This window comes from Balaenoptera musculus, chromosome 13 (genome assembly GCF_009873245.2).
Source record: "Balaenoptera musculus isolate JJ_BM4_2016_0621 chromosome 13, mBalMus1.pri.v3, whole genome shotgun sequence".
Lineage (NCBI taxonomy): Eukaryota > Metazoa > Chordata > Mammalia > Artiodactyla > Balaenopteridae > Balaenoptera > Balaenoptera musculus.
The window spans coordinates 53,898,752-53,914,595 of record NC_045797.1 but is presented as its reverse complement, the minus strand read 5'-3'; the positions used below and the strand labels follow the sequence as shown (position 1 = coordinate 53,914,595).

Genomic DNA, 15,844 nt, shown 5'->3' with positions numbered 1-15,844 from the left:
TTACATTTGATAATTTGATTTCATGAAGTAGATGGAAAATTTTGGTTGTTTTATTTAGGCCCTAGTTATTTCTTATTTATACCACTGTAACAATCTCAAAACCAACCTCTATGCCCCTTATCTCTTGGTGCTTTGGTGTACTCTTAACATGGCTGCCAGATAACCTCATGAAGTACAGCTTGACTCCTCAAATTATTCCCCTGCCCGCACACTTCACATGTTCCCCTCTTCATAATTTACGCATAAATTCACCACCTTGACAGTCAAAGAATGTCAAATCATAGCTTCATCCCCTAGAAATTTATTCTGCTTCAATAAAAATGAATTATTAGCAGTTTCCTGAACATTTTCTGAACTTCTCCAGCTTAGAGCTTCATTTGATGGACTTTCTCAGCCTAGAATACCATTCCCTTCCCCACCCATCAAAATCCTATCTATCCTCTTCGGTTTATCTCAAATTCTACTTCCCCTCAAAGCTTTCCTGGGCCCTCTTCCTTTCCTTTGGGCCTCACAGCACATTTTATGTTTCTGATCCCACTTATTTAAACCCACCTTATACTTGATCTTTGTGTGCTAGTCTAATCTCATGATAAACTGTATTCTCCTTAAGGCCAGATATTTTGTCCTACTATCTTTCCATTCCAGAGTGCCCAATACAGTACTTTGCACATAGAAATTTGATAAACATCCAGTGAATTTACTGGAATTGCATTTTAACAAAAATTGTGATAATAGTACAGATGGGGAGGTACAAGTGCTCTGTTTGCTGGTCACACAACTCTTTCCATATCAAGCAAAACAGAGGCCTCTCTTCTTCCCTTCAGTGCATGCTATCTAAAGTCACATATTAATGCTGCTTTAAAACTGGGCAATAACGTTACCGTTCACCAGTTTTAGCAATAAAATTGGCAAAGAGATGATGAAGACATGAGAATGCAGTGGCAGAAACATAGTAGCAGAAACACAGTGGGCATGACTACTATCCCCACTGGAGGTGTGGGATGGGAACAGGAGGCAGTGGTTAGGCACCAGCTGCCAAGTTGGCCTGAGTTATTACTATATCTAAAGTTGTAGAGATATGTGATACAGAGACATGCAGAAAGAGAAATACAATGGCACCTTACTTCTCAAATTCATGCTATAAGACAGTATTTTTAAGTAAAAGTGCACAAAAAGGAAGGTCCTCTAAGTAATTCTAAAACAAACCTCCTAAACCTGATAAAGACCCAATATGCTAAATTCCATTTAAATTAATTTCCTTTTAAGAAAAAGTATATTGGTATTATTCAAAATTTGATGTTCTGTTAATAAACTGCATGTATTTTGACTAACGTATTATCTTTTGAAAATTAAACATACCTTTAGAGACCGAACTGAATCGTCAGCCAGACCAATCACATTAACATAAAGTAGATTGCTATGCTTCAGGAATAGAACACAGTGATCCTTAAACATGTCCAAGTCTACAACTTTGGTATTTCTCTTCATTGTGAAAAATAAATCCCAATTCATAATAGCAGGGGTATCAGCTGCTGTTCTCATTAGCTGTGTGGAACAAAATTAGAAGAGATCTAGGTACCAGAACATGATTACTACAGCATCCAGAGATGAAACCACTGAAAACTAGACCACACTAGTCTTCACTGTTTTATGAAGAGCTGAAGGAACTAACTCTGCATCAGGGCCGAAGTGTGAACATCACCGTATGAATGAGCCCAGGCTAGCCTGCTGGGTGGTATAGCCCAGTGCTTAGCTGACTGGTCAACCAATGGACATCTGAGTGAGAGTACAGCCAGTTGACTGTGGAACCGTCAATGAGCCGAGCCGAGACCAGTAAAAGAACTGCCTGAGATCAGTCCAAACTACTGACTCACAAAATCATGAGCTTATAAAAGTTTGTTAAGCCACTAAGTTTGGCTTTGATAACTATATATTTAGGATAGAGTATGTTTTCATTTACTAACCTTTTTAGGTACAATTAAAATATGAAGAGGTATTAGCTCTAAGGGAAGAGAAATGGGATTGGTTATACATAGGACGGTAGCATTAGTTTTTACAATACCCAAAGTTTACAAAACAATAAACTCTTAGAGCAAGAAATGATGATGTTAGTGTAACACTCCCTAAGAGCCTAAATGGGGACCAGGAGAATACAGGATTTACCTTGAATTCTGTAGGCTCGCCAACATTAGTGAGAATGTATAATTCATCATCTCTGTGTTCTACGTAGTAAAGGACCCCGTGTATTCGCTTCTGGATAAGTACTGGTGGGTCCCAAGGGCTCATGCCATCTATCAACCACACCTCTGAAGTGGTCTTGTTCATAATATTCATGGTGAGAAAACGACTGTCTTTTGTAAGATAAAGGAAAACAAAAAAGCTGCACAGAAGAAAGAGAGAGGGAGAGAGAGATACGAAAACCCAATAAATTTCAAATGCAGGCTATCCTATTAATGACAATATCTCACTGGTGTTCAGTATATATATTAATTTATAATGTAGATAGAAAATAAAAACTCCTTAGTGAATACTGCTTATAAAAACTGGCTATTATATTTCTCATTTCCTCCCCAAAGGCATTCAAAATAATTTTTCTCTAATATTTTATTATAAAAAATTTTCAAACATACAGTAAAGATGAAAGAAATGTAAGGTAAATACCGATATACCTACCACTAAGATTCAATCATGGCTAACATTTTGTTATACTGTCTTTATCGCATATCTATGTATCTATCAATCCATCTTTTTTTTAAAAATGCATTTCAGGGTAAACTACAGACATCATCTAACTCTCAATCACATTAATAGATTATAGGGCTTTTTCCTGAGAAGAGGAAATAAACTTCCTAGAGGAGATATGTAACTGTAGGGAAGAAAAGGGACACAGAGTTTCCTTTGTTTTTCTTCTCTGTGCATGTTGGATATCCTTTTTCCTATTCTCCTAGTTTTTACAACAAAACAAACAACAGGAAGAAAAACCCTCACAATCTCACTAACTTAACACATTTTTTAAATTAACTATTTTAATTTTTCTATTTTTCCTTCTAAGGCTTAATATTATTTATACATGTCTTTAAATAGATGTAGTTATTTAAAAAATATAGATGCAATTCTGGATTCTGCATTTAGGTTTGTTTTTTTTTTTTAAATTGGCTGCGCTGTGCAGCACATGGGATCTCAGTTCCCCAACCAGGGATAGAACCTGCGCCCCCTGCAGTGGAAGTGCAGAGTCTTAAGCACTGGACTGCCAAGGAAGTCCCTGCATTTCTTCTTACACATATTATCATCTTCCCCTACATTAGTTATACAGTCTGTGATCATTATTTTTAATGGCTACCTAATATTCTATTGAGTTGAATTATCATAATTCTTAAAAATGTAGATTTTAATGTTTCATTGTAATAAATATAAAACGGAATATGTCATGAAGATAGTTTCCCTCTCCCTAACTTTAAAAAAAAATAATTAATTAATCTGGTTGTGCTGGGTCTTAGTTGCAGCCAGTGGGCTCCTTAGTTGCGCCTCACTGGCTCCTTTAGTTGTGGCATGTGTGCTCCCTAGCTGCAGCAGGTGGGCTCCTCAGCTGAGGCTTGCCGCCTCCTTAGTTGTGGCATGCGAACTCCCAGCTGCGGCATGCATGTGGGACCTAGCTCCCCAACCAGGGAACGAACCTGGGCCCCCTGCATTGGGAGTGCAGAGTCTTAACCACTGTGCCACCAGGGAAGTCCCTCTTCCTAACTTTTATAATTATTTCCTTAGGATAGATTCTTAGTAACAGAAATACTGTTTTAGTGATTAAGTATTTTTATGACTCTTGATCAGTATAATCAAATATTATCCCAAGAGCATTACACTAATTCATACTGACACACTGGATGCCTTTAAATATTCTACCTACATGTTTCCTTATTACAAAAGTAATTCACACTGAAAATACTGAAGAATATAAAGAAGGCTGATAACCCTGAATTCCACTCCCCAGAGATAAGCATTTTGGTAAAATTCCTTTTGTATTGGACTACATTACCATGTTTGTCAATTTTATTTCTTTGCAATGTGTCCATTTTAAACTTGGTGATGTAGTTTAAATTATTGGTCTATAACCATCTCTTTATAAATTAAGGACATTAACTTGTCCTTTTGTTGAAAATACTTTCTCCCATTTTGTCATATGGATTTTATTTGTTTACTATAGTTTCTGACATAAGAGTCTAATATTTTAGATAATCAAGAATATTGGTACTACCCCTTGTAATTTCTTCTACTGATTTTATGCTCTGGAAATATTTCAACCAAGCTGAGTGAAATACATATATTTTCACCTAGGGTTTTTTTTGATGGTTTTATTTTTACCAATAGATCCTTTAAATCTTTTAGGAATGTATGCTGATGTACGAAGTGATGAAAATTGTTTTCGTCCAAATATTCAATATTTACATTCTAGGGTCTGTTTTAGGGTTATCTATTCTGGTCTCTTTTATTGGTCTGTCAATTTGTATTATTTTAACTGTTGTGCTTTCACATGTTTTAATATATTGTTGTAAGGCAAATCCCCTGCCCTATTTTGCTCTTTATCTTCAACACTTCCTTTGCTATTTTTATCTACTTATTTATGTGTAATGATGACACAGGTAATCAAAAGATAAATTACTCAGTCAATTATCTGGCAGACATGTGGTTACAGGGAAGTGAGAACACAAGCAGCTCTGTAAGTAACAGTTTTCTTAGAAACAGAAGTAAAGTTGTGGTAACTACCAAGCAAAAACCTACAGTAGATACACAAAATATAAAGAGAAGGGAATCAAACTATAGCACTATGGAAAATCATCAATTCATTAAGGAAGACAGTAGGAAAGAACTGGGAACTATTGATCCAAAGCAGCTAGAAAACATGAAAAAGATGGCATTAGTAAGTCTTTAGCTGTTATAAATTACTCTAAATGTAAATGAATTAAATTCTCCAATCAAAAGGCATGAAGTGGCTAAACAGATAAAAAAAGAACTAACTATATGCTGCCTATAGTAAGAGATTCATTTCAATTTCATGGACATACATAGGCTCAAAATAAAGAAAAAGACATTCCACACAAGTAGAAACCAAAAGGGAGCAAGGGTAGCTATACTTATATCAGACAAAATAGACCTTAACTCAAAAGCTCTAACAAGAGATAAAGAAGGCCACTACATAATGACAAAGGTGTCAATTCATCAAGAAGATTTATAACAAGCATAAATATATATGCACTCGACATCAGAACCCTCAAATATATTAAGCAAATATTAACAGATCTGAAAGGAAAATAGACAACATAATAATAGTAGGGGACTTTAGTAGCCCACTTTCAACAATGGATAGATCATCCAGGCAGAAAATCAGTAAGGAAACCTTGGACGTGAACTATACTTTAGAACAAATGGATCTAACAGACGTATACAGAACATTCTGTCCAACAGCAGCAAAAATAAAAAAAACCATTCTTCTCAAGTGGACCTGGAACATTCTCCAGGAAAGATTATGTGTTAGGTCACAAAATAAGTCTTAACAGGAAAAAAACTCGAAAATTCACAAATATATGGAAATTAAACAATACACTCCTAAACAACCAAAGGGTCAAAGAAGAAATCAAAAGGGAAATTTAAAAAAAAACTTGAAGTAAATGAAAATGGAAATACTACACACCAAAACCTATGGGATGTAGCAAAAGCAGTTCTAATAGAGGCATTTATAGCAATAAACACTTACATTAAGAAAAAGGAAAAATCTCAAACAAACTTCACACCTCAAGAAACTAGAAAAAGAAGTTATAAAGTAATTTTGGCAAACCTTACTTGTGAGAGCAGAATACTGAAACCTGGGGATCAAAGCAAACACAGTAAAAAAAAACAGCTCAGTCTCAGAAGGTCTACGAAGACCTTTATTACATTTTCTCTACTGGTATGCTGCTTTTCCCTCTTGGTCCTTCCCTTTGGATTAGGGCTGTTAAGTACAGTTAACCCCTGAACAACATGGATTTGAACTGGTGGGGTCCACTTATACACAGATTTTTCTCAATAAATGCATACCACACTACCACACCATCTGCAGTTGGCTGAATACTCTGATATGGAACAGTGGATAAAGAGGGTCAACTGTAAAGTTATAGGTGGATTTTCAACCACACGGGAGTCAGTGCCCCTAACCCCCAGTTGTTCAAGGGTCAACTGTATTCAGAATCGACAAACTAATCTGTGCTTTAGAGATCAGATGCCAAACTAGGTTTAAACATACTTAATTATGGTTAATTCTTTTTGGGGTAGAAAAAGCAAGCTAGAAGCCAAAAATCAAGAATCTTAAATGTATGTATAACTCAATCTTAGAACTTAGGATAGTAACAACATACAGCAACTAAGTACCTTATTCAAGGGTATAGCTCATAGGGTCAATTTTGAGTTTTATTCACAAGGTGGAAAATGGTTCACAATCGTAAGTCATTGATACAATGTAATAAATTACTAGCTTAAACTGTCATCTCCAAAAGATATCCTTGACAAATGACACATAAAGTAGTGGATTGTATGAATAGCTGGTTCTAGTAAATTCTCATTAAAACAATCAGCATCAGAAAAAAGCAATGACAGCATTACTGAACCCAGAATGTTAGTTCTATGGGTTGGAATAATACAATTTCTCCAGACCTCAAGTTCTTTATATAAACTGGGTGTTGTGTAAGATTTTCTTTAAGGTCCTTGTCAGCTCTGAGATTTTATTAAGTGAAGGGTTACTTTTCTTGTTTTGGGTATCAATTTTACTGTCATAGATTTGGTGTTAAAGATCATTTTTCTCTCTTGCAAAATCTGTTCAGACATTGTCCAAATTATACTGTAAAAGGTGACAGGACCCTGGTGTTAAGAAATAATTTATCATAAATCATTTGGAAAAGTATATCTGGGTAAGAGTTAAGGGATTTTGCCAGATAAATTTATTATCATTTCCTCCCAAGCCTGGTTAAGTGGTAATATGAGGCATAAGTCCTGAAGCAAAAAGAATTAGCTTTAAGGAGGAATTACCGAAGTATTGGGGAAAGTAAAATTTAAAGACCAATGTATATCATGGTTCAAAGCAAAGCAATTTAAAATTCAGATAAGCTATATGAAATAAATAGTGAATTCTGTGTAACTGACACCATGGTTATTCTAGTTATGACTTACAAGAGATTCATAACTGCTGCATGGAACCATATTAAATGTTTAATTAACAACTCCTCTCATGTGTCAGTACAGAGAGAATGTTAATAACTCAGCATTTGAGTCTAATGATATATTTGTGTTCACTCTGAAGTCTGAATATAACTAATTTCCAATTTTGAATCTAAACCACTTACAAAAGAATGCTTATGCTCCTCTTAGCCTTATTATATCTGATTCCAGCCAAAATCAATGTTTTAAGTCAACCAAGAGCAGCACTTCAGATAACTAGAGAAATACTCTGAAGAAAAAGACTTAATTGTATTGTTTTAGTACCTTGGGTCTTTTTCTGTGTAAAAACGTTCATTACGCCTGTTATCACCAAAAGTGGCTCGATATACATCATGACAGCGAAGGTTCCTCTGGAAGGTGTAGAATAAAACATCTTCATCTTCTTCATCCTTTACCCATTCTAAAAGAAAATAATTAAAGAATTATATATATCCACCTACTTACAGTTTAAAAAAAAAAAAGGCACAGTGCATTCTAATTTTGAGTGCCAAATAGAAGAGATGTGCAAGTTTATCCCTGGAAATCTAAATCTAACATAGGTTTGACTATGTCTAACCCTGTTATTTATAAGCCAGAGATATTTCCAGAGAATAAGATACTACTACATCAATTCTAAGTTTTCAAGTAGTTATTAGTCTCAGGGTACTCAAGTTTCTAAATAAGAGATGAATATTCAATATTTAAAAAAGACTTTGGTAAAGTCACATTTGCTTTCAGGAGATGAATTATGTTTAAATCTACAAGCTCTAAATCTGAGGAAATTTTGGACCATTTTCTCTCATGCCTAAATGTTTTCTGTCTGTTTTCAAGCCACAGGATACCTCAAACTACCAAATATGGTGTTTTCTAGATCTTACCAGAAGCTGTCAATGAAAGTTTTCACACAATTACATCATGACTGCCACCTGGCTGACAGTGACTGTAAGACATTATTGTATAGTATGCATTCTGATTTTAGAGAGGTTAAAATGTACAAGAGGTATGCCTTAGAATCAATTAGATACGGTATAATTTCTATTCACTGCAAAAGCATTGTTATTAAACAATGGGGAAATATATGGCAGAAAATGAAAAGGGAGGATAAAGTATAAACATATATATCACTCAGTGATAAATGATAAAATTTAAAGTTGGTTCTACTGGTAAAAATATCATAGCTTTTATTGAATAAGTTAGTTCATCGTGTTCCAGAGTTCCTTGGTAGTGACCCTGGGCAATGCGCTATAATGGCTCAACAAGATGATGTGAAATGAAAAAATCATACCCAAGCTTAAAGTTGAATAAAATATTAAGAGACAATTTTTATGTGAAAATGTACTCTAAATAATAGCAAAGAATTACTGATATATTAACATACACTGTACAACCTGGACTCTGATTACAATACTTTTAAAAACATGAACATGAATTTGGATATTTAACTAAAGAAGGGAAGGTCTCCTGAATAAGAGGCACAGAGGAAGGTATGGAGTCCACAGGGATAAACAGATCAGGCATTCATCTTCTCATTCACTCACGTGAGCAAGTAAAAATGTTTGCAAAGTGTGGACAATTCTCTTTACTGTTGCCTTTTCAATGTAGAAGACTGTTTTGGTTGGTGGCTTACCAAAACTGGACACATTTGGGAAAGAAGCTTCCATTACAGGTTGATCACTGAGCTTCACAACTACACAGGTAGATGCTTCAGAATCTTCAGTTCTTATCTTGGCAGCTACATATTTTTCATCAGGAGCAACTCTGATACAATCAATGAAGGGTTGCTCTAATTTAAGTTCCTCCAAATTGAACAAAACTTCATAATTATCATTGTCTGCTGCATAAAGGAAAGGATAAAGGAGATAATTCCACAAAATATACTTCAAAAAATTTTAAACTGTATTTCAATGTTTTAAACTAGCATTCCCCTTTTGTAAGAGGCTACATTTTGGCGTCTTCGAACACTGACAGCAGTTTGACGTGTACAGAAAATGGCATTAGTATTTAATACTACCCTACGCTATTCAATATTATTCAATGCATCAACCTATGTAATGTTACTTGATAGTTATAGTCTAATATTTGTAGACCATATAGAACCCAGAAAAGTAAGAAAATGTAAGTGACCCTGAATAGTCTATATAGTGCCTCGCACAGTATCCAGGATTTGGTAGATGCTCAAAAAATGCTGGTTCCCACCTCCATTCTCTCTGCCAAAGCTTTTGAATGTAGCTGTTAATTATATCTTAGGCAAACCCAGAAATTAAAAAACTACTCATTTAAAAATAGAGAAAAAAATCAGAAATTGAAAACAGGTATTTTCTATACTTTTGAAAAATCAGTATCAAATTTCCAATGAAAAATGTAAAACCTGAAAAATCAGGTATTTCTTACAAGGAAAAACTGTTTTGTACCTTCTTCATCTTTGGAACGAACCAAACAGCAGCCCTCTTGATAATAAACAAAACCACCATGTTTAATCTGACAATGAAAAGAAACAAATGGTTTATTTAATTACAATTTATTCAATAATTTAAAAACAATTTAATTGTTTAGTGATCTGACTAGTCAAGATGAAGAAATGAGATCTTTTATAAGCAGACGTGTTGCAGTCTATGAATGAACATATAAAAAATACAAAATGAATCACTTTTTACAACATAGCGATTAAGATATGGTTTTCATATGTTTACAGTCAATCACTGGAGGAGTTTCTAATACATAAATGTAAGAGGCAACAAAGAGAAGGCATTAACGAAACCTACGTCAGTTATGACTGTACAAACCATTTTAGCTTTACTTCTGGAACGTTTGACAATTAACAGAGATCAAGTGGCATCTTTAAGATAATCCAAAATGATGCAGATGCGGAAACTGTGACTTAGACTAGTCTGAAAACCCAGTCAATTACTTTCTGAGAGTCTTTCCTTTAAAATATGCTGTCACTGCCAATTGTCCACGGTTTGATCTGATTTTACACAAAGCATCTCACCCTCTGTGAGGGTGACAGATATAGAGAATTTAAGATTGAAAGACTATTACCAATATATGAATCATGCTCTTGTCTAATTCTTACATATTAAATGCAACTGACTGATATGATTTCAGGTAGCTTAAGACAATTACTACTTGCTAGTTAGTGGCACAATTTGAATCTGGAATTCCTCATTCTTAACCTATTGCTATTTCCATTCTACTACATACGTAATTTTCATTCATAAGCTGTGGTTCTGTTTTCCAATCTTATCGAAAAATTTTCAACATGCATGTTCAATCTGTTTCAACTGAATATTTATGACTGTGGTAACCACAAAACAGTCAAGCAAATACTTGGATTTCATGGTATTATGCTATTTAAAGTGAATTTTCTTTTATTAAAAAAAGTACAGATAGAACAATCAAATACTTTTCAAGTAATAAAACATTATGAGTTAGTTTCATTTGAACTTCTCCTGGGAGTATTTAAAAAATTTAAAAACAGAATTGATTTTTTCCAAAAACCAGAATTAACATTATATGCTTGGAAATTCATCTTGGCTTTGATCTTTATAACTTATTTAAAGGACCATACTCAGCTTACTCTTTGTTCTTTAAGTTTTTCAGCATATTTTAAAGGCCAAAAGCAGTCTAATTTTGATGTGGGATTATGTTTATAAATCACAAGGTATTTTATTTGTATCCTGACTGGTAATATCATATTAAAAAAATATATATAAGATATCCTACCTCTGCATTGATGATTTCGTATTCTTCTTGTGGCTGTGTTTCTAATTTTGTTCTCACTTTTTCAAATGCATCCATGTTTTCTGAAAGGGATTTTTCGTTTTCTTGTTTAATAGGCAAGAAATCCTGGAAAAAGTTTTATTAGTATGACCATAATATTTCGACTAGGGAGAAAACCTTTGCTTTTTGAAGGTAATTATTTCTTTTTCATTCAAGTACTACAATGTTAGGTGTATACCTATGAAATAATATGCATTTCACAGATCTTAAATGTTGTTTCATAAGCTCAATAAATTATTTCCTCTTTTTCATTTAAAAATGTAAATAAACAAGGTGGATACCTGATGACTATACTATTAATTTAAATGGATAAGTCCTTAGGATGCAGTAGTACTAAGAAGCGTTGGAAAGTCTTCAGAAATACTATGAGAAAGAAGTAAAGGAAGTCCTATGAACATTTACATATTTAATAGCCAGGTGTGAGAAGTAGAAGTCTACAGAGTTTTATAAAGTACTGAAATACCTCCTAAAAAGGGGAAACCGTCAAAGGGAGAGGAAGACATTATCATTATGTTCACTATTATTTTATTCACAGCAAGAGTTATGATAAGAAGTTTTTCGTACTTATATCTTCATTAGCCATAATTTTCTTCTCGTGGAGATAAGGAATCCTCCGAATAGAACTGTTTATTAGCTCAAAAGGCAAAATAATGCTTTATAAAACAGAGCTTCTCTTTGAGGTTAAAAAAAATGATATACTCATCCTCAAAAAGGAAAAATAATGGAAAATTAACAAGTAGAGATATAGGTGAAAGCTAAATAAAGCACTCAGTGTCTTATTAGGAGTATCTAATAAGCTAACAGCTTAAGTTGATCTCTGGTGAGCATATAAATATCATATGAATTATTAAAATTTGGATAAGGCAAAACCTCAGTTGTCAAATAAAAAAAAGGGTTGAATAATTCAACATTCCACAGGTTTCTCTTGCTTAAGGAAAATAATTCTAGCCAAGATTTTATATGTCAGCTTTCTGCCAAAGATGACAACTGTAGTGATTTGTGCCAGAGAGAGCACTAAGCCTTTGGTTAGGACCTGCAACAGCTGGTAAATATTTATTGCACAAGGGTATCCATGATACTTTACCAACAGTGTAGAGAATGTAAGCTATAAATATAGTTTTATATCACAAAGAGTTTACACAGTCTAAAATTAAACACAAGAATAAAACAGAAAAATCACCAAAGGAAATTAAATGAAAAAATAATCATTCTCACAAAGTTTTTTAGACTTTTTGAGATGCTTTATGATTTGGATTAGAGTCACATTATCAACAATGGCTGTTACAGTAGTCTAAATCATTCAGTCTCTACTTCAATTGAAGTCTCTACTTCAATCATAAAATTAATATGACTGAGTAATGATTTGAAATTCAAATTCTAAAGGCTCATTTTTTTTAGAATTTCTACAAAATCTAGTGTTAATCTTTAGTGAGACAAAATATCTATACCAATAACTTCCTATTATCACCCAAAGCACAAATCAGAAGATGGCTACAAATTTATCTTGAAACTATAACTTAGTGGTAGAGGCTACCTTTTCACATCCAGATATATGATTACCTATTCTCTTAATTCCTATTAGAACTTTTGAAGTAGAGTCAGGATGGCTATGAAGAGAGTATCTCTTTCTACTACCTTGCAGCTCCTAGCACACTGTAGGTGAGGAGCTGGGCTCTGCCACTTTTAAACACCCATTCTTATTGAGAGCCATGGCCAATGCCGGGCTAAGGCAACAGAGCTGGGCCCAATATCTGTCCTCCTAAACTTATTTTACACTCTTGATTAACTTTTTTCTGTGCCACAAATCCTAATAAACTGAGCTTACCTGAACCAAAATAACCCTGAAAGCAATAGGATTTTTAACTGCCTTAATAAAATGGAAGTAGAATTCGAGAGTTTTGTAAATAATTCCTCAAAAGGAATTACTTCCAGGGAAACTGAGATTTTATATAATAATCATAAAGTACTCCAAATTGGTTTTCGTTTACATTCCGTCCCCAAGAATACCCACTGGGTGTTTTAAGCTTTCATTTCAATGCCAGCTAGCATTACCATTAGGGTATGCAGCTAAACCTATCCATTTTAGCCAAGTATCTTAATGCAGGGGTTCCCAACCTCTGGGCTGCTAACTGGTACCTGTCCGTGGCCTGCTAGGAACCGGGCCATACAGCAGGCGGTGAGCGGCAGGCGAGCGAGCAAAGCTTCATCTGCTGCTCCCCGTCGCTCACATTACTGCCTGAACCATCACTCGCACTACTGCCTGAACCATTCCCCCCAATGCTCGCATTACCACCTGAACCATTGCTAGCATTAGCACCTGAACCATCCCCCCAGCCCCGGTCCATGAAAAAATTGTCTTCCACAAAACTGGTCCCTGGTGCCAAAAAGACTGGGGAACACTGTCTTAATACATGAATAGTCTATTGGTTTTAAGGGAATATACTACCTAAAGGAGTTGAGGTGAGGAGAGCTTTAAATTTTAAGAAAGTTACATGTACAGTATCACTCAATTAGTGGAACAAAGAAGCATTCCTTCCCACCTTCTGGGTCACCAACCACAAAACCATTTTACACAGAAACTCATAAGACAAGAGAATGGAATATGTAAACTTCACATTTTATTAATTAATTTATTTTTTGGCTACACTGCGTGGCATGCAGTATCTTAGTTCCCCAACCAGGGATCAAACCTGTGCCCCCTGCAGTGGAAGCATGGAGTCTTAACCACTGGACTGCCAGGAAAGTCTCTATAAACTTTATTATAGCAAATAATAATGAACTCTACAAACAAAAAACAGCACAACAGAAGAACAGTGGGCAGCTTTTAGTCAAGATGGTGCCATTAATTAATGGCTCATTCCAAGTCTGGGGCAGGAGGAGTAAAAAGTAGGCTTAGGTCATTTTGTGTCAGAAAGCAAGAAGTGTTCAAAGGTTCATGGAGATGTGTCAAAAGAACACAAAGGCCAGTTTAAAGGGGTTCCTACTAGCCACATTTGGAACAACTTGAGCATCAAAAACAATAATGACTCTAATTGATTATAATAAACTGAAAAAAATAAAAACAATAATTTAAAAAGAAGCAAAAAACAAAACACAGACCTAACTAAAATAAAAAAAAATAATAATAAAAAATAAAAAACAAAAAAAGGGGGAAACTCTTCTTAACAGAATACTACCACCTAATAAATGTAGAAAGAATAATAGAAATAGAAAATCATTAGCACCCCCCAGTGAAACAAATGATTAGAGTAAAGATCATCCATGGTTATTAAACTCATTAGATGAAATGATGTCAGGTAATAAAATATTTGCACAAAGTATTACCCTAAGTCTACTTAATAACTGCAAAGGGAATAATGGTCCATTAACAATGGAGAGAACTAGCAGTTACCACCTTAACTGAAATTATCAAGCTTAGCATCATTAACAGTGGGACAAACTGAGATTATGTGTCTCCTGAAATAATGTAATATGAAACATTTCAATTTAAGACAGAAAAAGAGAAGAGTAAACCTAAAGGAACTAGAAGAAAGGAAATAAAATTAATTTGTTTCAATTAAATTGATACAGTAATTAACGAGAAGACTAACAAAATTAAAAAGTTGGTTCTTTTAAAAAATGTACTAAGAAAGACATGTATAGCAAAACTGATTAAAAAAATGATAAAACATTATGAATGAAAAAGTTGGCATAATTACAGAAATAGTAAAGATTATTAAAACTTACAATAACATTCTTTATGCTAATATATTTGAAAACATGATAAAATGGATAATATTCCAGATAATAAATTACCAAAACCAACTCAAAAAAAAGAAAAGCTGTATAAGCTAATAAATATCAAAGAAATTGATAACTAAGTGTTCCCTTCTTAAAAGAGACACAAAACCCAGATACTTTCAAAGGTAGCTTTCTCTAATCCTCAAGGGAAAAATAATCTCGTATGTCAACTATTTAAGGAAAAAAATGCCAACTATTTAAAACTATTCAACTTATTTTATCAGGCTAATATAACCCTGACACTAAAACTAGACAGTGACAATATTAGACAATTAAAAACCAATCTTACTGTAAAATATGGATTGAAAAAACTCTAAAATAAAATTCATAAATCAATGTATTTTTAAAAAGCACAAAATTAAAACATTAATATTAACAATAAAATCCTATGTGATCAAGTAGGATTTACCTTAAGAATGAAAGGATGGTTCAACGTTAGAAAAATCCATCAATCACAAATAAAGGAAATAAATCTTAGGCCCATTTCAATTAATGCAGAAAAAAAACAGAAAATAATGCACTTAAAAAATGATAAAAACCTTAAATTAGGAATAGAGAGTGACTTCCTTGACTTAATAAATGATCTCTGTGTTTTTTTTACACAAAACCATACTAATCATCTCTGAAACTCTTTTCAAGACTCTTAATTATATTCATTTAAAATATCTAGTTATATTTGCTGTTTATTTTCTTACTCAAAAAGTGACTGTTAAATGAAGGAAAGTGATTGTTTCCAATGCTCCCTGCTTCTAATTTCTCTCCTTGAGCCCAGTAAGATTTTTGCCCTTCTCATTCCACTCACTGCTCTTGTCAAGGTCACTGATGGCCAGAGATATTATGGGGGGCAGAGACAAGATGGCAGAGTAGAAAGATGTGAGCTCACCTCTTCTTATGAAAACACCCAAATCACAACTAACTGCTGAACAACACTGACCAAAAAATCCTGGAACCTACCAAAAGAAAGATATCCTACACCCAAAGACAAAGAAGCCACAACGAGATGGTAGGAGGTGGGCAATTGTGATAAATCAAATACCATACCCATCGGGTAGATAACCCACAAACT

The 15,844-nt window shown here is 34.1% G+C and overlaps 1 protein-coding gene across 7 annotated transcripts in view; it reads right to left on the bottom strand.

Moving 5' to 3' along the window:
• PREPL (prolyl endopeptidase like) overlaps window positions 1–15,844 on the bottom strand; it is a 61,861-nt gene that overhangs the window by 16,461 nt on the left and 29,556 nt on the right. For 5 of the 7 annotated variants that reach the window (XM_036872682.1, XM_036872684.1, XM_036872683.1 and 2 more), the window contains 6 exons: window positions 10,942–11,064; window positions 9,630–9,696; window positions 8,846–9,052; window positions 7,504–7,639; window positions 2,164–2,380; window positions 1,360–1,545 (listed from right to left, as the gene is read on the bottom strand). In XM_036872682.1, the coding sequence (XP_036728577.1) occupies window positions 1,360–1,545; window positions 2,164–2,380; window positions 7,504–7,639; window positions 8,846–9,052; window positions 9,630–9,696; window positions 10,942–11,064 (936 nt within the window). The remainder of the gene's footprint in view (window positions 1–1,359; window positions 1,546–2,163; window positions 2,381–7,503; window positions 7,640–8,845; window positions 9,053–9,629; window positions 9,697–10,941; window positions 11,065–15,844) is intronic. The other 2 variants (XM_036872689.1, XM_036872688.1) reach the window with 1 other exon arrangement.